This window comes from Symsagittifera roscoffensis, chromosome 1 (genome assembly GCF_963678635.1).
Source record: "Symsagittifera roscoffensis chromosome 1, txSymRosc1.1, whole genome shotgun sequence".
NCBI classification, from domain to species: domain Eukaryota; kingdom Metazoa; phylum Xenacoelomorpha; order Acoela; family Convolutidae; genus Symsagittifera; species Symsagittifera roscoffensis.
In genome coordinates, this window is record NC_087062.1 from 10,666,159 (window position 1) to 10,685,380 (window position 19,222).

The window sequence follows — 19,222 nt, forward strand, 5'->3', positions numbered from 1 at the left end:
GAGAGAAATTAACTTTGTTTGCACACAAATTGCGTTAGAAAAATAAAATTGTTTGTAGACAACAGTTCAATTTCGGTGGCCAAAAACTTTACAAGTCAATCATGCATAATTTATTCAATTCAAAACTCTCCTGTAATATTCAGATTTGACATTGTATGTTCATTTGAACTAATTGTTTTGATAGGTATTGACATTTTATGTTCTTTTTGTACTTGTGAAACTTGACTCTTAAGAAAAAATTGGCCCTTTCCTTTTCATAGCTTTTTCGTCTAAAATGCGACATCCGTAAAAAAGAAATTCCGTCAAATTTCGTTTTTGTAGTATCCGTCTAATTTGCTTATCGTCTAGTTTCCTAGGCCCCTTTTAGGAGAGATTGGTTAATCAAGTTAGTCTATACTTCAAAATACTTATGGCTGATTTTCGACGAAATACAGAACTTACTATCTACTGCTTTTCATATACTTCCAAAAAATGAAATGGCAAAAAACAGCAGAACTGACAATTGTATTTTAAAATTAAGCTTATAAGTTTACATGAGTCCGACTTCTGATAAGTTCTGCTGAATAATTGTATCAGCCACCACATTTATCAAATGAGCCAGAGCTTCCGTGTCAGTCGCGCACGTTAAGTGAGGGTATATATTTCTATTCTCCGTCTGGTTTTTGCTCATAAACTGATCTGTGAAGTACTCCGCCCCTTTTTTGTAGTCTGGGCCGCCTGAATAGTCCTTGAAGTATTTCTCAATAGGGGATCGCACCACTTTCTCTCGGAAGAGGTCTGTTTTGTTCAGAAATAGAACCACGCTTTTCTTCTTGAAGACGCTCATTTGAATTGTGTTTTCGAAGAGATTTAGACTCTCGGCCATTCGATTGGTTCCTTTGAAAGAATCAAATCAGCTGATAGAAACTAAAACTTTTACCTTAGGGCTTTCTTATGGCGAAATTTGATCAAAAAACGCCTTTTGAACAGTTAAGCGGAAAATTATCAAATTATCAAAAACCTTGTCGGCTAAAATTATTCTCAAAATTTCTATACAAAACTATCCGTTGGTGCAACAAAGAAATCAATTTTTCTGACGTAAATGGTCCGTTAAGTTTTTTTTTAATGAAGAAACATTTCGATAGGCAGATAAATGTCCTTTTTGAATTTTTTCCAAATTGTGATTTTTCAAAAGGTAATAGTTATTTTCGTAAATTAAATGCAAATTAATTCCTTCTTGAAACACATCTTTATTTTTAATGTCATTTTATTCTTAACTTAAAACTAATTTGATTCCTTTTCTCGTGTCTTCAAAGAGCGTGAGGTCATAGTCATTCAAAGAGGCCACGTATATGAGGGCAGTGACATCATCAAAAGCATGCACCCACTTCTTGCGCTGGTTCCTCTGACCGCCAACGTCTATGATTCGGAATCTGCCCTCGCTGTTGTTGGTTCGGATGTTGATTTCTATTTCAACTATGCCCTGTTTTGACAAAGTGCAATTGTGAACAAGAAACTATTTGGTTTTTGGATTTGTTTGCTTGTCTTTGAGCATAAGATTTGAGCATGTTTGCTTGTCTACTTTGCCAGACATAAATTATATCTACTGTTTTTTGATTATTTGTTTTTTTTTGCGAAGCGCCATTTTCATTTTTTTTAAATTGAAGCTTCCATGTAGGTCTTCCCGCGTTTAGAAATTGTCTTATTGTAACCTAAAATTTATCTTTTTATTTCAAAAATTGCTTTTTAAAAACTAGGTAATTTACGCACTAACAACGCTTTTTTCGTTTTTAAAAGCCTTTTTGAAATAAAAAGCCAAAATAAATCTAATATAGTTAAGTTAAGACGATTTCTCCACGCGGGAAGTATCAAAACACAAGCTTTTCAACTCCTTACGGAAAACCGCTGCTGTAACCCGTAAAAAAGGATTTACATGCAAGTTTTTTTGATTGAATTGTTTAAATGGCATGGTAATTTTGCCTCACATGCAATCAACGAGAACTCCAGGCAATTTAGCTTCTATGCTGTGCGACGGTTGTTGATTACGTTCTAGAGAAAAAAATGGATTTTTTTTAAACAAGAAATTGGGTAAGTTTTGAAACGATAAAGAAGCGATGAACTCTGATCATATTTTCAAACGCAGTCACGAAGAGTAACATCATTAATTTATTTAATAACATTCTACCAGCTGATTTAGAAAAAAGAGGCTGAGGTTGTGGCTTTCTGATCATACTACAGCGACTGATCTTAGGCATTTATGGGTTATTCCAGACTTTTGAGGCCGAGAAGTATCTGCGACAGGTGCAGCACAAGAAAAAATAACCGCTGTTTCAATTTAACCAAAACTTGCTTCTCAAAAAATTTCAAGTCTTAAATTATGTTCTGTTTCCTTAGTTTCTGAAATTTGAAGCTTGCTCAATGCGAATAAAACCCAGACAATTTTATTTGTCGTGTCCAGACTACCGCTAATTTTTACCGACTATTGCGACTGGTTTTAAGACAAAACGCCGAGCCAACGCATCAAGAACGCATATCGATGTTTGCAACTTATCTTTAGACTTTCAATGTGGCGTCAATGTCACTGTAACTTATGTGTACTTGCCTGTGTCTGCTGTCGTGCTCGGATAATGTCATCTGTAGATGGCTCGTAGCTCTCCTTTGAGATCTCGTCAATCTTCTCTATGAAGTACTTGGCAGAGTCTATCAGCTGGTACTCGTTCGATCTAGAACGATCATTGGTTGGGCTCTTGGAACCTGATCTAAACTACATTTTATGATTGGATAAATTAGATATTTTACCACTGTAAAGTATTTAATATTAACCAATCATGATCCATCTAACTAACAACCCACTTATTTGTAAGTGCTGAAATTACTTGTAATTTCAGCACCAGAGAGATTTGAATTTAACTTAGAAATTAGTTGGACTCTCCAAGAAGACTTCAGCAGCCGCAATAAACCAGTATACCCTAGATCTATTGAGCCTAGCAGAGACTAGTTAAACAACCTGAGACTAGATAGTATAAGAGTAAGATTAGGATCGGTATTAGACTAAGAAGTTGCACGAATCTATCCGGCCGAAAAGAAGATAGCGTGACGAGCAGACGGTGTACCCTATCCGAAATTACTCTATGAGTTAACCACCTCGGTCCTAACTCATCTTGTGCGACCATAAGTCTCGAACAAGACCCTAATAGCTTAGAATTAACCAAAAATAGATTAGAATTTAGACAAAACATTTTTAAAAATGTTATACGACGATAATTTAATCGAAATGTCTCTACGACTCAATAGATCAGAGCCAATATTCCGAACGATAACAAAACTACCCGGAATTGCAAGAAGACCTCGAACCAGAGACGACATACGACAAAATAGAAACTTACCAAATAGTTATATGATAGTACGGCAAAAGCCAACACAAACTTTTATATTTAGAATTTTATTAGCAATGAATTTAGATTTTCATTTGCAAACATAAAATTTTGAAGTCAATCTTCATAATCATTTCAGGCGCTAAAACAAAACTAATAATATACAATAACGATTGATAAAAAGATCTCAGATCGTTTTCCTAAAATTCTGCAGTATTATATAAAACATGTTTGAAAAATATTTTTTGAAATTCAAAACAAAAATTAGTAGCATGACAATAAACTGTTAGTAATCATAAAATCATCTAAATGTCCCAGCTTCATCACCTAAAACATAACAGCAATCATAAGCTCACTAATATCATTAAAAAACTAAATCTTTTTCTTAAACAAATTTAATCATTTTAAACTTAAAATCACTTAATTTTAAAATCAAATCATCAAGGCTTATCCTTGGATCTTAAATAATTTTCTTTTTAATTAAATTTAAAACTTGATCATCAAGGCCTATCCTTGGATCAAAAAGAACAATTTTGTTCTCCCCCACCCACTTAGCTAGTGTCTAACGACCTCAAACGTCGATTCACTATCCAACCCTTTCAAAAAACCCAAGACTAATAGAAATTTTTGAACAAAACTAATCATTCAAATTAGGATAAACAGTGAAGAACTTCGGTTATTCATCCTTCACTTGAACCCTCCTCTTATCAAGACCCAGGATAAATATTAGACTTTGTAAGTTTAAAATAGTATCTAACGAACTACTCGCGTTCTAATTATACCTGAACCTTGTGGATCGATTTACTATTCTCCAACCCTTGAACACAATCACTACCCCTAAGTAAGATTAAGTAAGTTAACACCTTAGCTTATACTAGCCACGAGAAAGTAAAAAATCATTCTTCGGAATCGATATACTTTTCTCTCCAACCCTGAACAAATAGACCCAGGTTAAGCAAACCAAAAAATCGTAAGGACTAACAGATTAAGAAAATAGAAATCATCTAACAACTTACTGCATCCGTCATCCTAAACCTTATGTCATTTAAAAATCTAGGAAACAAATAAAAACAATCGTATTACACAACTTTGAAATAGATAACAAAAAATACGATCTTGTAATCACACCTCATACACAAACAGTTGGATATATTAGAACAAAACGACAAACACTAAAAAGAAAAATAATAAACAAATAAAGACAAATCACACGAAAAAGATTTTCCAAAAACAGAAACGCATTTTCAGAATCAGAAGCCAGCAATTTAGTCGAACTTTATAAATTAAAAGAATCAATTGATAAAAATTGTCCCATTCACGATCAACTATATTTTTCCGACTCAGAAACAACTTCAAATTCATCAAAAAGAGGAAAAAGACGAATAAAAAAGCAATATAAACACAAACCAGTACACTTATATAACTGGAAACAACCAATTAGACACATCGATAATTACCTATTAACAGTCATTAAACGAAAAAATGAGCCAAACACACACTCCAAGTGAAGATAGTCCAGATGATGACGATATCTTCCCCTTCCTCGTAGATGCAACCAATGATAGAGGACAGCATATATTTTGCAAGAATTTACTCCTAAATTTGTTTGAACCCGGAATCAGCCCATGTAAAACAGAGTTCCCAGATGTAAAAATCAAAAGACAAATTATTGATCACTATCTGAAAGATATATGTAATTTGACACAACACTACGGAATCTACACCATAGAATTAACCTCACCAAACCCGAATCACCGCAAATATGTAATTCAAACAGACGACCTTGATTTAGAATTTTCAAAAGTATTCTCAGAATATATAAAAAGCATACAATATCATAACTCACAAAGAGCAAACTCCATATTTACTAATGAAGTTTTTGCAATAATATATAGTTATATCTCAATATTAGAAAACGAAATTCCAATCTCAAATGTCTCACCGACAGAGACATCTAAACATATAAGGGTACGACATGAAATCACACTATTTTCATCTTTCCTAAATATAATTAAAGAAAATTTCACTAAAGATGAAGTTTCACAACATACAAAACATGACTTACAAAAAATTTTGGCATGGTTTATAATAGATTATTTCACACATAATATAGATTTAATTTCACAAGCAAGAAAAAATTTTAGACCTCAAAATTCAATCGATGATACCGGCATCACAGAACAGTCAGACTACACTTGGGACCCCGAATGGTCTCATTATGCATCCATAAATTTTCCACAATCAATTTCAAGTCAAGCAATAAGTACAATATCTTATACAAGAGATTATGTAAGAGTAGTACCATTAACCATTGACGCAACACCATTAAACTACAATACATTTTTACCTGATACTCGAAATAACAGTTTAAACTCAACGGTCATACACAATGAAAACCTTAATGAAACTAGGAATCTCACTCAAAACACCATCGCACTTCATAAACGAAGAAATTGTCCAAACAACAACTACACAACAAAGTATTTCACCGATACGTCCAAATTTAACAACACCAAAAAATACACACACTTCACTAGCACAGGTAACCTTACAATCAACCGTTAAACCTTCGGTTGCTCCAAAATATTCACAAATGGATTACCAAACATATAAACCCATGACAATACCGTCAAAAACACGCAGAACGTTCACAAGAAACAATTTTGCAGATTGCTATCCTCCACGAAATAATAATAATAATCAAATCAGATCTCGACATTGGAATAATCCAATGGCAACAACCAACTCAGTAAATTTTTCACATCCTCCACAGGATCATAGTGAAAATTACCCATTCTTTCAACAGAATAAAAATAAAAAACAAGCACCTCATCAAATGGATTATCTATCCTCTGATGATGATTATTTACAACCAGATATATTTGCACCATATACCCACGAACATCGCGGACAAGGAGTACAGAAACCATATACACATCATAGAATTTTTTCTCCACATCCAACGGATACACAAAATCAACAACCAATACAAATGCAAAACCCAATTAACATACAATCCTTTCAACCAATTCAGCCACAAAACCCAATGATTACACACTCGTATCAACCAACACAAATGCAAAATGAAATACCACTCCCATATTACCTTCAACAACACGAAATAACAAAAAATCAACTTTCAAATTTTTCACAAATGCCAAATGCCGCAGAATCATTATAAATGACAATGAATCCATACCTTATGGGTGGATCATCAATAACATCAAACAAACCATTAATGGTATTCACAGGAACAGACCCTGAATATTCTGTAGAAGATTATTTAAATGCAGTAACAGCAAATTTAATTTTAAATATAGGACCTGAACCAATTAATACGCCACTACATCAAAATTGGATACATCGACGCACAGGATACATCTTTCGAAAACTAGTAGACAAGCTAGAGCAAGCGGAAATCACAATGAAACTTGAAGAAACAGAAAATCAGAAATTACAATATGTTAACCGAATCGAAACAAATACCACAAGTATCAACAATATACAGGAATCAGATACAGACCTTGTTGAAAAAATCACTAAAATACTCAATATTTATGAAAAACACCCAAACTTTAAAGGCAAACCATCTTTCAAAAAATGGTGTAATTATTGCCGACGATACGGACATAGCATTTCTGAATGTAGACAAAAACAACAAGATAACCAAAACAAACCTCAAAAATATAAAGAACCAAATAAATCATTCTATCAGTACATGAAGAAAGATCAAAATCTACCGAACAAAAATGTATACAGCAACAACAGTTCAGTAAAACCACTTCCGAACAATACCAACTACACGAGAAATCAATCACCATATAACTCAAGTTATAGAGGAAGATCACCAGAACGAAGAAATACACAAAATTCGTCACAAAATCATTACAATAGACCAAATAGTCGAAATAACTATTCCAGATCAAATTCAAATACAACACAATTTGTTTCTAGATCTAATTCCCAATCAAGGAATAGATACTATCCAAACAATCAGTCACGAAACTCATCATATAATAGGAATAGAAACTACTCCAATAATCGAAATAGAAGTTATTCAAACAATCGAAATCAGAATTACCCGAACAATCGATCAAGGAATAACTCATATAACAGATCAAACTATCACAGATCAAACAATAATTATCAAAATAGATCAAGAAACAATTCACAAAATCGACATTCAAGTTATAATAATCGTTATAGAAATTATTCCCAATCACCACACAGAAATAATAATCATTATAACAATTCCAACAATCGCCACAGAAGTAGTACACCTAAACATCAAAGACATATAAACCAAGTACAATCAAATCAGGAAACAACATCAGACCCCCCAGGTATTGATGACACAGCAAATGACGAACTACAACTAAATCAAATAAACTGTGGATCATCAGATTCAGAAAGTGAAACAGAAAACACTACCTCCATCAATATGATAACAGTCGAAAATGACTACGAACCTATTATATATGAACAACCTTTTTCATCACATATATATGAAAACCAATTAGAACTCCCTCACAATTATTATATTGAACCCATCCATTCCACACAAACAACACAAGAAACTAGCGAAATCAACACTACAAATAAATCCAATGAAAATGACAAAACAAAATGCTTGAATACAAATCACATCTATCAAAATATACAAAAAGAACAACCTAAAGAAAAAATTTGGACAATACCATTTCTTTTAGAAAGTCCAAGAAACAAAGAATTTCAACCACCAGATCTTGAAATCGATTTTCTAATTGATTCAGGAGCAGAATCAAACATAATAAACATTCCCACATGGAATGAGATAAAAACATTACACCCAAAATTAACACCTCTTGAAACCTCCAGTAAACTAGCAACAGCACAAGGATCAACTTTGGTAAACTATGGAAAAATTCAATTATTTCTTCTCCCCACAAGAACAATGGAGCAGAATAAAATTTTAAATAAACCATTTAAACAAATATTTCATATCACTGATATTAAACACAATATCATTGGAATACCATTTATATCTAAATAAATACCAACAATCAACATCTTAAACAGTAAAATACTAATCAAAGATAAATACACAAAAATAAAAGACACATCACTAACATTTTTTCAAAGATTAAACAAACAACCACCATTCTTTTCAAAATTTTATCCAATATATAACCAACAAAGAAAACACCTGAAACCACTATCAGGAAACATACATAATTTTTCAATAAAACAAGTTCACCAATATGATAAAAAACAAAATAAACAACAACTCTATATGTCAGATTTTGAATTCAAGCCTATCCATAAGTTTTTCAAAATCACAATCTCATCCATAAAATATTTGAAAAACTCGAACTCAGATATTATATCTCTACATGTATACAACAATACACCCTATCAAGTAACATTACCTTTAGGATTTTTAGGCTATTGCGAAACCAACGCTACGATATCACCAATACACGAAAAAGAATATCGCGTAAATAATATACTCCAATTATTAGATATTTGTCAATCCACAATTCTTAATGAAGAATTATCCATAAACAATATAATAAGTAATGAAAAGAGAAATACAGACTATTTCACAAAAACCCCATATTTCAAACCTACATTCAACATAAGTAACTACACAGAAACTCAACAGAAGTTTTTAACAATGTTTAACTTCCAACACTCACAAATAACACAAGACGAATTTGATAAATTAGCCAAACAGCTAATAAAATATTCATCAGTCTATGCAACATCCAAATTTGATGTTGGCAAAATCAGCTCATCACTACATCTCCCATTAAAACCTGACGCAGTTTTCAAAAAACAAAGAGCAAGTAAAATACCAATTCATTTACACGATAAAGTGAACAGATTACTCGACATTTTAGAACAATACAAGATTATATTACCGGTAAACAAAGAAGAACAACCAAAAGGTAACACATTTATCAACCCTGTTATCATCCTAGCAAAAGGAGAATCATTAAAAATAGTTCTAGACGCTAGATATCTTAATTCACTAATAGACGAATCAAAATGCAATTGGCCTATTGAACCAATACAAGTTATTTTAACAAAAATAAACGGAAAATACTTTACAACCGCAGATATGAATAGTGCATATAATCAAATGCCACTAGATGAACAATCACGACGCTTAACACAATTTGTTATTGGAAACCAGCAATATGAATTCAACCGCCTATTCTATGGAATATCCGTAAGACCAGCAGCATTTTCAGCTTTTATGAGCAAAATTTTTAGACCACTAATACTCAAGAAAAATGCAATCACTTATTTAGACGATGTTTTTATGCAATCACAGACAAAAGAAGAAATGTTTAAAGTTTTAGAACACTATCACAAAATACTTCAGAACGAAAATCTGAAGGCCGCCCCCGATATATCACACTTCTTTTTAACACGAGTTAAATTCTTAGGACATAATATAGAAAGAAAAACAATCACTCCATTGAAATCACGCATTGATGCTATTCAGATGCTCCAACCACCAACAAACAAAAAAAAATCCAAGAATTCCTTGGAATGTTAAACTTTTTAAGCAAATATGTCTATAAAATGCAATTATACCTAAGACCTGTTTATAATATACTTAGACAACAAAATAATTTTGAATGGAACACAGAACATCAAGCACAATTTGAAGAAATTAAAACACTCTTAACTGAACAAATTTCGAATACAATTCCAGATCCAAATCAACCATTCTATGCAATGTGCGACGCTTCGAATTTTGGCATCGGCGCAGCATTATTACAATCACACAATGGTACAAACAAAATGAACCTTATATCAGCAAATTCTCGATTATTCACTCAAGCAGAGCTACGACTCTCAACTCTAATGAGAGAATGTACAGCCATAATATATACACTAACAGAATATGAATTTCTGATACTTGGATCAAAACATCCAACAGTACTATTTACAGATCACAAACCAATCATCTTTCTCTTTACACAAAAATCCAATCCAAATCACCGAGTTTATAGATTTCAATTAATTCTAATGAAATTCCCAAACATACATATAGTTTGGACAGCAGGAAAAAATCTCGCATTACCAGACACATTAAGTCGAAATACACCACCTGAATTACTTACACGTTGAAATACCCAAAAATATAAAATTCTACCTTGCAGAAAACGAAACATCACCCCGACTAGAATGCAAATATGCAGTAAAAACTGACGTTGAACAATCACAAATAAATAATTTACAACACTTCCCACTTTATTTAGATTGCCAAAATAACCACTACGAAGTTGATCTACTTGGAACATCAACTTTTAAACCAATTCCATATTCACAATGGATAAAAAATAACACACAACAAAAAAGAGTAAAACAATATCCACATAAAAAAGACCTTTTTCCATTAATTGAAAAAGAAAATCTAACTGATAAAATAAATTTATCAGGACCACAAACAAACGATTCAAAATACACAATAAATCAAGTTTTTGATCTCCATGACCCACTTGATACAATTCCTTTATCTAAATTAGAAATTGAAAACATTTTTCTCCCCCCAACAGATAAAATTACAATTAATATTTTGAAACAATATCAAAATCTTGACCCAGTAATTCGACAACTAAAATCATGGCACAAATATAAAACTAAACCCGTCAAGGCAGATACAACTATTTTAGGAAATAAAACACTCCTCCGATATTTTCGAAAATTTAATAATACATCAATTAACGAAAACACAGACCTTCTAGAATACAAATTAAATGAATCTACAGTTCCCTGTCTCCCTTTAAGTATGATTCTTATAGCTTTTAATATATCACATACACAAAACATTAGAGGACACTCTGGATCAGAGAAAACATATTCAAATTTCATACAAAACTTCTATTTTCCAAATGCACCAATTTGGATAAAAGTACTATGCAATGATTGTATAGTATGTCAGCTAAATAAACCTTATCCAAATCAAAAACAAATAGCTCAAAAACAAGATTTTAAAGGACAAAGTTTTTACTTTAACCAACGTATTTCATTTGATACAAAAGGACCAATTTCACCCTCATCCGAAGGAAACTCCTACATTAGGGTAAATGTTGACGCATTTACACATTATGTAGCACTTAACCCAGTACCACATTGTAACGCTTATTATGCTTACACAACACTTTATGAACACTGGATAGCTAAATTCGGACTACCAGAAATTTTAGTTACAGACAACGGTACAGAATTCATAAATAATGAAATCATCACACTATATCATTTATATAACATCAAACACAAACCACGTACATCTCACGCACCTTGGACAAACGGCTTAGTCGAAGGTATGAACCGTTCACTACAAGAATATCTTAGATGTATCATCAATGGAAATGATACAAGATACACCGAATGGTCAACAGATGTAAAACTATTTCCCTTAGCATATAATTCACAAATCACGACAACTCTAGGAATGTCACCATATGAAATGGTTTTTAATCAAAAGCCACGCAAACCGATTATGTTTACAGCAAACTCTCATAAAAATGCACAAAGTTATTGTCAACCGAATAAAGACTCAATTTGTTATAACCTACCTCTACACACACACGATGAAGATCATTTTCATCACCCACAAATTCTTAAATTAGCCTCCGGTACACACACCGAATGGATTTTAAACAGAGATAAAAAACACAATGAAATTTACCAAAAAGGAACAAAAAAGTTGTTACAAAGGCAAAACATTAATGAACAAATAAATTTACGCTTTACACCAGCCTCCGATTTAAAAATTGGAACATTTGTTTTATTACCCAATTTTAACACTCAAAAAGGAATTTCTAAAAAATTACAACCCCTTCGTAAAGGACCATACCAAATAATTGCCAAACCCACTGACGTCACATATAAAATCACCGACTCAGACAAAAAAGAATTTGTTCAACATCGAAACAACCTATTACCTTATTACCCAAAAGAATACGCACTACGCGAACTAACTCAATTATATTCTTTCACAGGTTTAAAAGTTATTCAAAGTAACCCACAAATGGAAAATAAACCAAAAGAACAACATGACATTCACATCGAAAACCAAAATGAAAAATCAACTACAACGAAAATCAATACAAAAAAGCTAGATCAAAATACACCTCCAAAAGAAAGAAAAAATATAAAATGACAGAAAAAATAATACCCCAAGAACAAATCGACAAATCAGAACATAGAGAGTCATCACGACTTAGAAATCAACCACGTAAAAACTATAAAACATTCATTCCACAATCTAAACTATTAAAGAAAGTCGAATTTCAAAAACAGCTTTAATTTCATATTTAACAATTTTTGCACCTCTGAAATATTTTCAACTTTCATTTTTCAAAATAACATGCTGACAAACACGCAGCGATTCTAGTTCATAATTAGCCAATAGGATTCATCCAATCCGTCACCTTCTCTAACTCTAACACAGATCAACTAGACGAACGATATAAGACTCCAGGCATATCTCTAATTATAACTTTGCGACCTCCAGGTCAAAAATAAGCAAACCACTCCAACTTGACAATTAAAAAAAATATACCCATAATATCATAACCCTCCCTTATCTAATAACCCAAAGATCAACAATGTTTCCCCAACTCAGACCTCAAATATCCCCAAAACAAATATGTTAAATTAGCCTAAAGTAAAAGAACGACCATTTTAATTAGCCTAAAGTATAAAAATCTCAAAAATACCCCAGATCATTTGACAAATAAAAATAAAGACAAAGAAGACCTCCTGATCACCATAAAATTTGCCCCCAACAATTTTTCACAAAACTCAACCCACTTGTCAAAAAACCAATAAATAATTCGACCACACTTGAAAATTGCCTCAAACAACAAAAAATATTCGATCGAGAAGCCATTTCTTCAATGCTCTTCTCTCGACCAGTTACCATAATTCTAAACATTCTCGCAAACTTTTTCAAAATATTTAAACTTTTCATCATATTTCTTTTTGATACCTTTGAATCTTTTACAATAATCCTAATCATTTTTTGCAATATTTTTCTAATTTTCTACTCCCTATTTGAAATATACCTCCAGCTTTCACAAGCCCTTGACTATATCCACAGGTACGATTCACAAAACATATCTAAATGATACGAACCATTTTTAGTATAACAGATATTTTCTTACTATTTATAATTTTTATAACATTTCTATCATCCCTCATCTTGACAATATGCAAATGTATAAAGAAAGCAATTATCACATTCGCCCTAGCAACAATCCTCCTAATTCTTTTTTTAGAAGAATACTACAATAAACATAAATTTTTCCACTAAAGAGTAAATAAAAAACCATCAAAAATTGCTAACCAACAATCACACAGTCAGTCTTCATCGACATCATCCCAAGAAAACCCAACACCACCTTCAATTACCCAAAAACCCCAAACATCTACACGAATTTCCTTTCAAGATAACCCATATACTTTTGAAGAACGACACGCTCGCTTATCAGAACCACTAGAACCAGTTCAACGACAAGCACCTCTAAGTGAACCAACATATAACTTATACCCAACATTACCACAAGAATTAAGTAGAATACGAAATCCTAGTCAAAACCAAAACACAGTCGAAATAAATAGACAAATTATACATCCTCGACGAAACAGAAATTTTCAAACTCCCCGAGTTCATTTTGATATACCCCAATCCCCATCACAAAGTACTCCAGAAAACCCCATCGGTATATTACCAGAAACCCCTACGCTTCTTTCACAACGTAGCACCTCAATCCTACCATCAGATTACTTAGGTTCAACACCAACATCTGAACAAATACGTTAAAATCCCTTTAACCCTACAAACCAAACATCACGACTACCATATTGGACAACACATTCATTCACACAAGGTGAACCAAATTTAATCAATGATCCAATAGATATTTCTACGGATACAACAACATCCTCATCACTACCAGAAACATTATCATTACCATCAACACCATCAATCAGCCAGATTTCACCAACACCTTTTAACTTCAATTTCCCAAATAACCTCGACGCTAGATACCGAGAACAATCATCAACAAATATTCCTTTAAGACTAGACTGGAATACATTCACAGCACCTCCACCATTATTTGGACAACACCTAGAAAATAACCGACTCCACAACTGGGCACTAAACCGACTACAATATAGACAAGACATCCACGAAGACATTCGTGATCATAACATCCAAATACTCCAACAAAATAGTCTACAATTAAAATTTGAAATCACGGTTAAATTAAACAACATTACTCAACATCCCTATCCATTAAACCCACCAAATATAACAGCTCAATCCCTACCACCACCCTTTATAACAACTGAAGTAATATACAAATACGACAGATATACCAAAAAGACAATTGGTTACATCACATTTTATAACCCATACTCAGGATTATCATACACATGTATATTCTAAAAATATTAATTTTTCTCCAATTATTTTTTCTAGTAACCCCCAATCAAAACATAAACCCTTCCCCCCGCACAGGACCCCAAGATTTATTAGTAACACATTAAGATTGTGAAGAAAACGAACAAAAAACACTACACAAATATGCAATAAATCAAGTATCACAATGCGAAACAGAACCACAAGCCATAGAAACAACAAATGTAATAGCGACACTTTATTCAAAAGCCCGAGCAACAACAGTTATAGGATATAATTTCACAGCAACATTTTCTGAAAACAAAGTACATTGTTCACAAGTCTCAAATGGAAATAAAAACCGACTTGACCACGAATCATTTTACCAGAGTAATATCGAACGACTTTTACATCTCAATCCCGAAGATTGTAAAAACGAGTTACTCCGACTAAATAACACAAAAAATAAAAACACAGATAGAAACTTAGTATATTTCCAAGTTTTTTCAGATTCTGTACATCAAGCAGAACTTGAAAGATATCAAGGACATATAAAACTAGACGAAAAATATCCATACAACGGCGCACATGGAAGATTAACTTATGACATACACGATAAACACTGGATACCACATATTGGTATAAATAACCCATCAAACTTCAAAGCAGACACAAAAAATAAAGGATATCAAGAAATAATGTTTTTCGATTGGAAAATACAACTCGAAAAAATACAACTCACACGCGATTTATCAGACAACACAATGATCTACCAAGGAATTAGATTACCTTGTAAAAATGACCAAGGTTATTGTGGCCCTACAACACGAACACAAGCAACAATTGTTTGGTTCCCCGAAGACACATGTACAACATTTCAAGTAGCAAAAATACACGCTCGTATGATAAAATTTCACGAAAATTTTTTTATACAATCAATTCCATATGAACAAGTAAACCCATCACGAAAACAAAGTTCTAATTTTAGGAACATACACAATATAGAAAATAAATTGACACGTTTTCAAATATATCAAGAAACAGAACTTGCATGTAAATACAGAAACCCACTTCACAAAACACAATACTCTGAAATATTAGTTGAATACGAAAAAGGATTCGACATGACCACTGGAAAAATAAAAATCGACCCATATGCCACAGGTCATCCTCCAAACGAAGGAACATCATATATACCAGTTAATTTTCAAAAAAGTAAAGGTCAACCTGGTGGACATCTCAAACCCCATGACACTAGAAGCACACGTTTACAAGAACTATCACTAATGAATAGTACATATTTCGGTAATATCCACTATGATATTCATCTAGATATGAAATTAGACTACACAATTAGCCGCATTTTTCAAGAAATGTTACTCTCTGAATTAGAAACACTTCACCAATTATGCGAATTAGAAAGAACACAAATTCTACAATCACTTGCACTAGCAGTATTAAAAATACCCAACGCAGGATATTTATTATCAGGCAATAGATCAAATTTTTTAGACTATGAAGGAAACATTTTATGGTTTTATACCTGTACCAAAAAAGTATCACCACTATATGTTTTTGAAGATAAACGATGCTATAAAAGAATCCCTATCTTTTATAAGAATAAAGTACACTTCGTTGACACACTTTCAAGACGAACCTATTTCTGGGATACCGCAGTCCCATGTGGATCAGAAAATAGCCACAATGTAGTACAACTGAACCCTGATGAAGATAAATATAAGCTTCTTACCCCATATCCCACATTAATGCAATCACTCAAAAAATTTTCACCTGAAAGCATTAGAGCTATTGTTCGAAATCCAAATATTGACTTACAATCAATTGGAATATATTCAAAATCCGATATACAACATCACATTAGAACACAACAATTCCAAGAATTATTAACAAAAATGGACACTATACAAAGACAATCAATTGACCAAAACTTACGCAAACTTGCTGAAACAGCAGGATTTGCAGATATTTATACACAAGATTATAGCGGATATTTTAAAGACATTAAAGACTATATATATCTCAACGGTGAAAAATATCGACCACAAGATATTTCACCTATAAATGTTTTTAGCTTTGTTACACTCAAAAATGAAATTCTTGATTTTCTAGGATGGCCCTATTACATCTTAGAAAAATTAACTATTTTATACGCAATGTTTAACTTTATAGGATTTCTTTTCTCACTCTTAAAAGGAATCTATAATACATGCGCTATACACACACAAGTAAATAGACAAGCAAGTGTAGCACGCATCCTATTTGCAGGATTTTTCGGAATTTTTTCATCATCAATAAACAAAATTCTTTTAGACGCACAAATAAAAGAATACAACACAAAAATAGCAACAAGACAGAAAACATATGACGAAGAACATAACAATGTAGACATTACACCTACAGCACCACAGTTACCACCCCTACCACATAACCATCCATTATCACTAGTCCCACGAAATTTTCGAAATTTAGCAATAACACATAATCCAAACTTTAGACCAACCATATCACAAAGCCCCATTCAACGTATAGTAACACACAATTCACTAGATGAAAATACATATGAACAAATTATAGAACAACCACATACAACTGCTTTTCAGTCTCAAAATAATAATTTTTTTAGCCCACGATGAGCCGACAACTTGGATCCCTACACCGCTCAAATTCCCACCCAACCAACCCCAACACTCCAATTACAATAATTCCACTTTTTGCTTTCCCGCCACCCGATTTTCCAACCAATACTATAACATCAGGCATGAATTCAGACACTAATTCACACATCTCAGTTTTATACTCCATCTCACAACTCAATAACCCAGATATTGAAACCCCTGATGAATTTGCAGACTCTGAACCATCTCCATCCAATAATTTTCAAACCAATCCCTCTGTTTTTTCGAAACCCCCTTTTCAACCAATCCCACCAAATAACCCACTCCCATCCATTTCTACACCCTCCTATGCTTCACAAGTTACCCCAACCTACTCTTCACTTCATTCAGACCGATCACCCAATTCTCCAGACACCCCCCAAATCTCCCAAGAACTAGATAATTTTATCACCTTACAACAACAACCCTTCCACCTTGACACCTCAACTATAAACCAGATTTCATCAACCATAGAATCATCAAACCCACCTACCCCTACACCCTCTTCAGCTTATACCGCATCATTAGCACCATCATCCACATCCACCGAATCATCAATTAGCACTAATAGAGCTTACCGCACTTTCAAAAGAAAATTCCCAAACCATCCATTTCCAACAAAACCAGGAACAGCCCGTGAATATATTAATCACCCAAATCACACTAACACGAGAGAATTTTTAGCAATCACCTTACCTTCATTTCCACAATATACATTAAACACCCCTAACGACACTAACGAAACGGGTAATTTTGTAGACGAACACGTTTTAATGCCTACACTCCATTGGACATCATATTATCATTTTACTAACCCCCTTTGCCTACCTCTATCTACTACTCACATCGATATTGAAAGACATCAAAATATGCTATATCGACTCACTACACCACTAACACATAGACAATTTACTTATATAGGATATAAAAAGTCACTAAAACATACACAGCACCCCGAGCTAACGAGTATACGCTAGAATATTATGATCATAACATCATCCGAACTAACCAAGACCAATTTTTAGATGATGATTGCTTCGCTAACCCACAAATCACAGAAAAATTTTTCATTAAAACACCATATGTATTTACACTCAATATATTTGATCGCAAATTTGACCACATCATTTCTGAAGCACTAACCAACACACAAGCTTACGAAAGTTTTAAAGAAGAATTTCCATTATTTTCACTAACCTTTCATTTCCTTGCACCACATGAACGAGAATTGCACTGCTCACACGACATTATGTTACGCACTAAACAAACCCACACATATACATATTACCGCTTCATACAAAATCACTTTGACCTACACACTCCATCAAGACAACCACACCATCGTTTTCAATTTATTAACTCTAAATACACTTCACCATTTTTTCTTAATTTCACATATTGCATCAAAGATACTAACCTTCACGGTATTCTTCGCAATTATGATCCCATAACCCAAATGTATATTTTTTGTCCCATCACAAAGACCTTCAACGCAGAAGAATCCAGACCCTTTCTTATCCCACATGAATTTGTTCAACCTATAGAAATCCCCATATTAGAATTCATCCACAACACTAAATATAACCACAAATTATATAATCTCATCCAAAACACACCTTATGAGTTTGCAGTTGGCACTGAAGAACTAAAAACCATTAAAGCACTTCAATTGCTTTGGCCACTGCTTCAAACTAAAAACATCATTCGCATACTAGCAAAATTACTAACAAATTCAGACATAATACACGACATCTTCCCCCACGGTTTTTTCCCTGACGACTAAC

The 19,222-nt window shown here is 33.0% G+C and overlaps 1 protein-coding gene across 1 annotated transcript in view; it reads right to left on the reverse strand.

Moving 5' to 3' along the window:
* Positions 1–401: 401 nt before the first annotated feature.
* LOC134854431 (uncharacterized) overlaps positions 402–19,222 on the reverse strand; it is a 28,856-nt gene continuing 10,035 nt past the window's right edge. The window contains exons 5-7 of the mRNA XM_063870681.1: positions 2,582–2,702; positions 1,273–1,462; positions 402–873 (exon numbers count right to left, since the gene is read on the reverse strand). Of these exons, the coding sequence (XP_063726751.1) occupies positions 530–873; positions 1,273–1,462; positions 2,582–2,702 (655 nt within the window). The 3' untranslated portion in view covers positions 402–529. The remainder of the gene's footprint in view (positions 874–1,272; positions 1,463–2,581; positions 2,703–19,222) is intronic.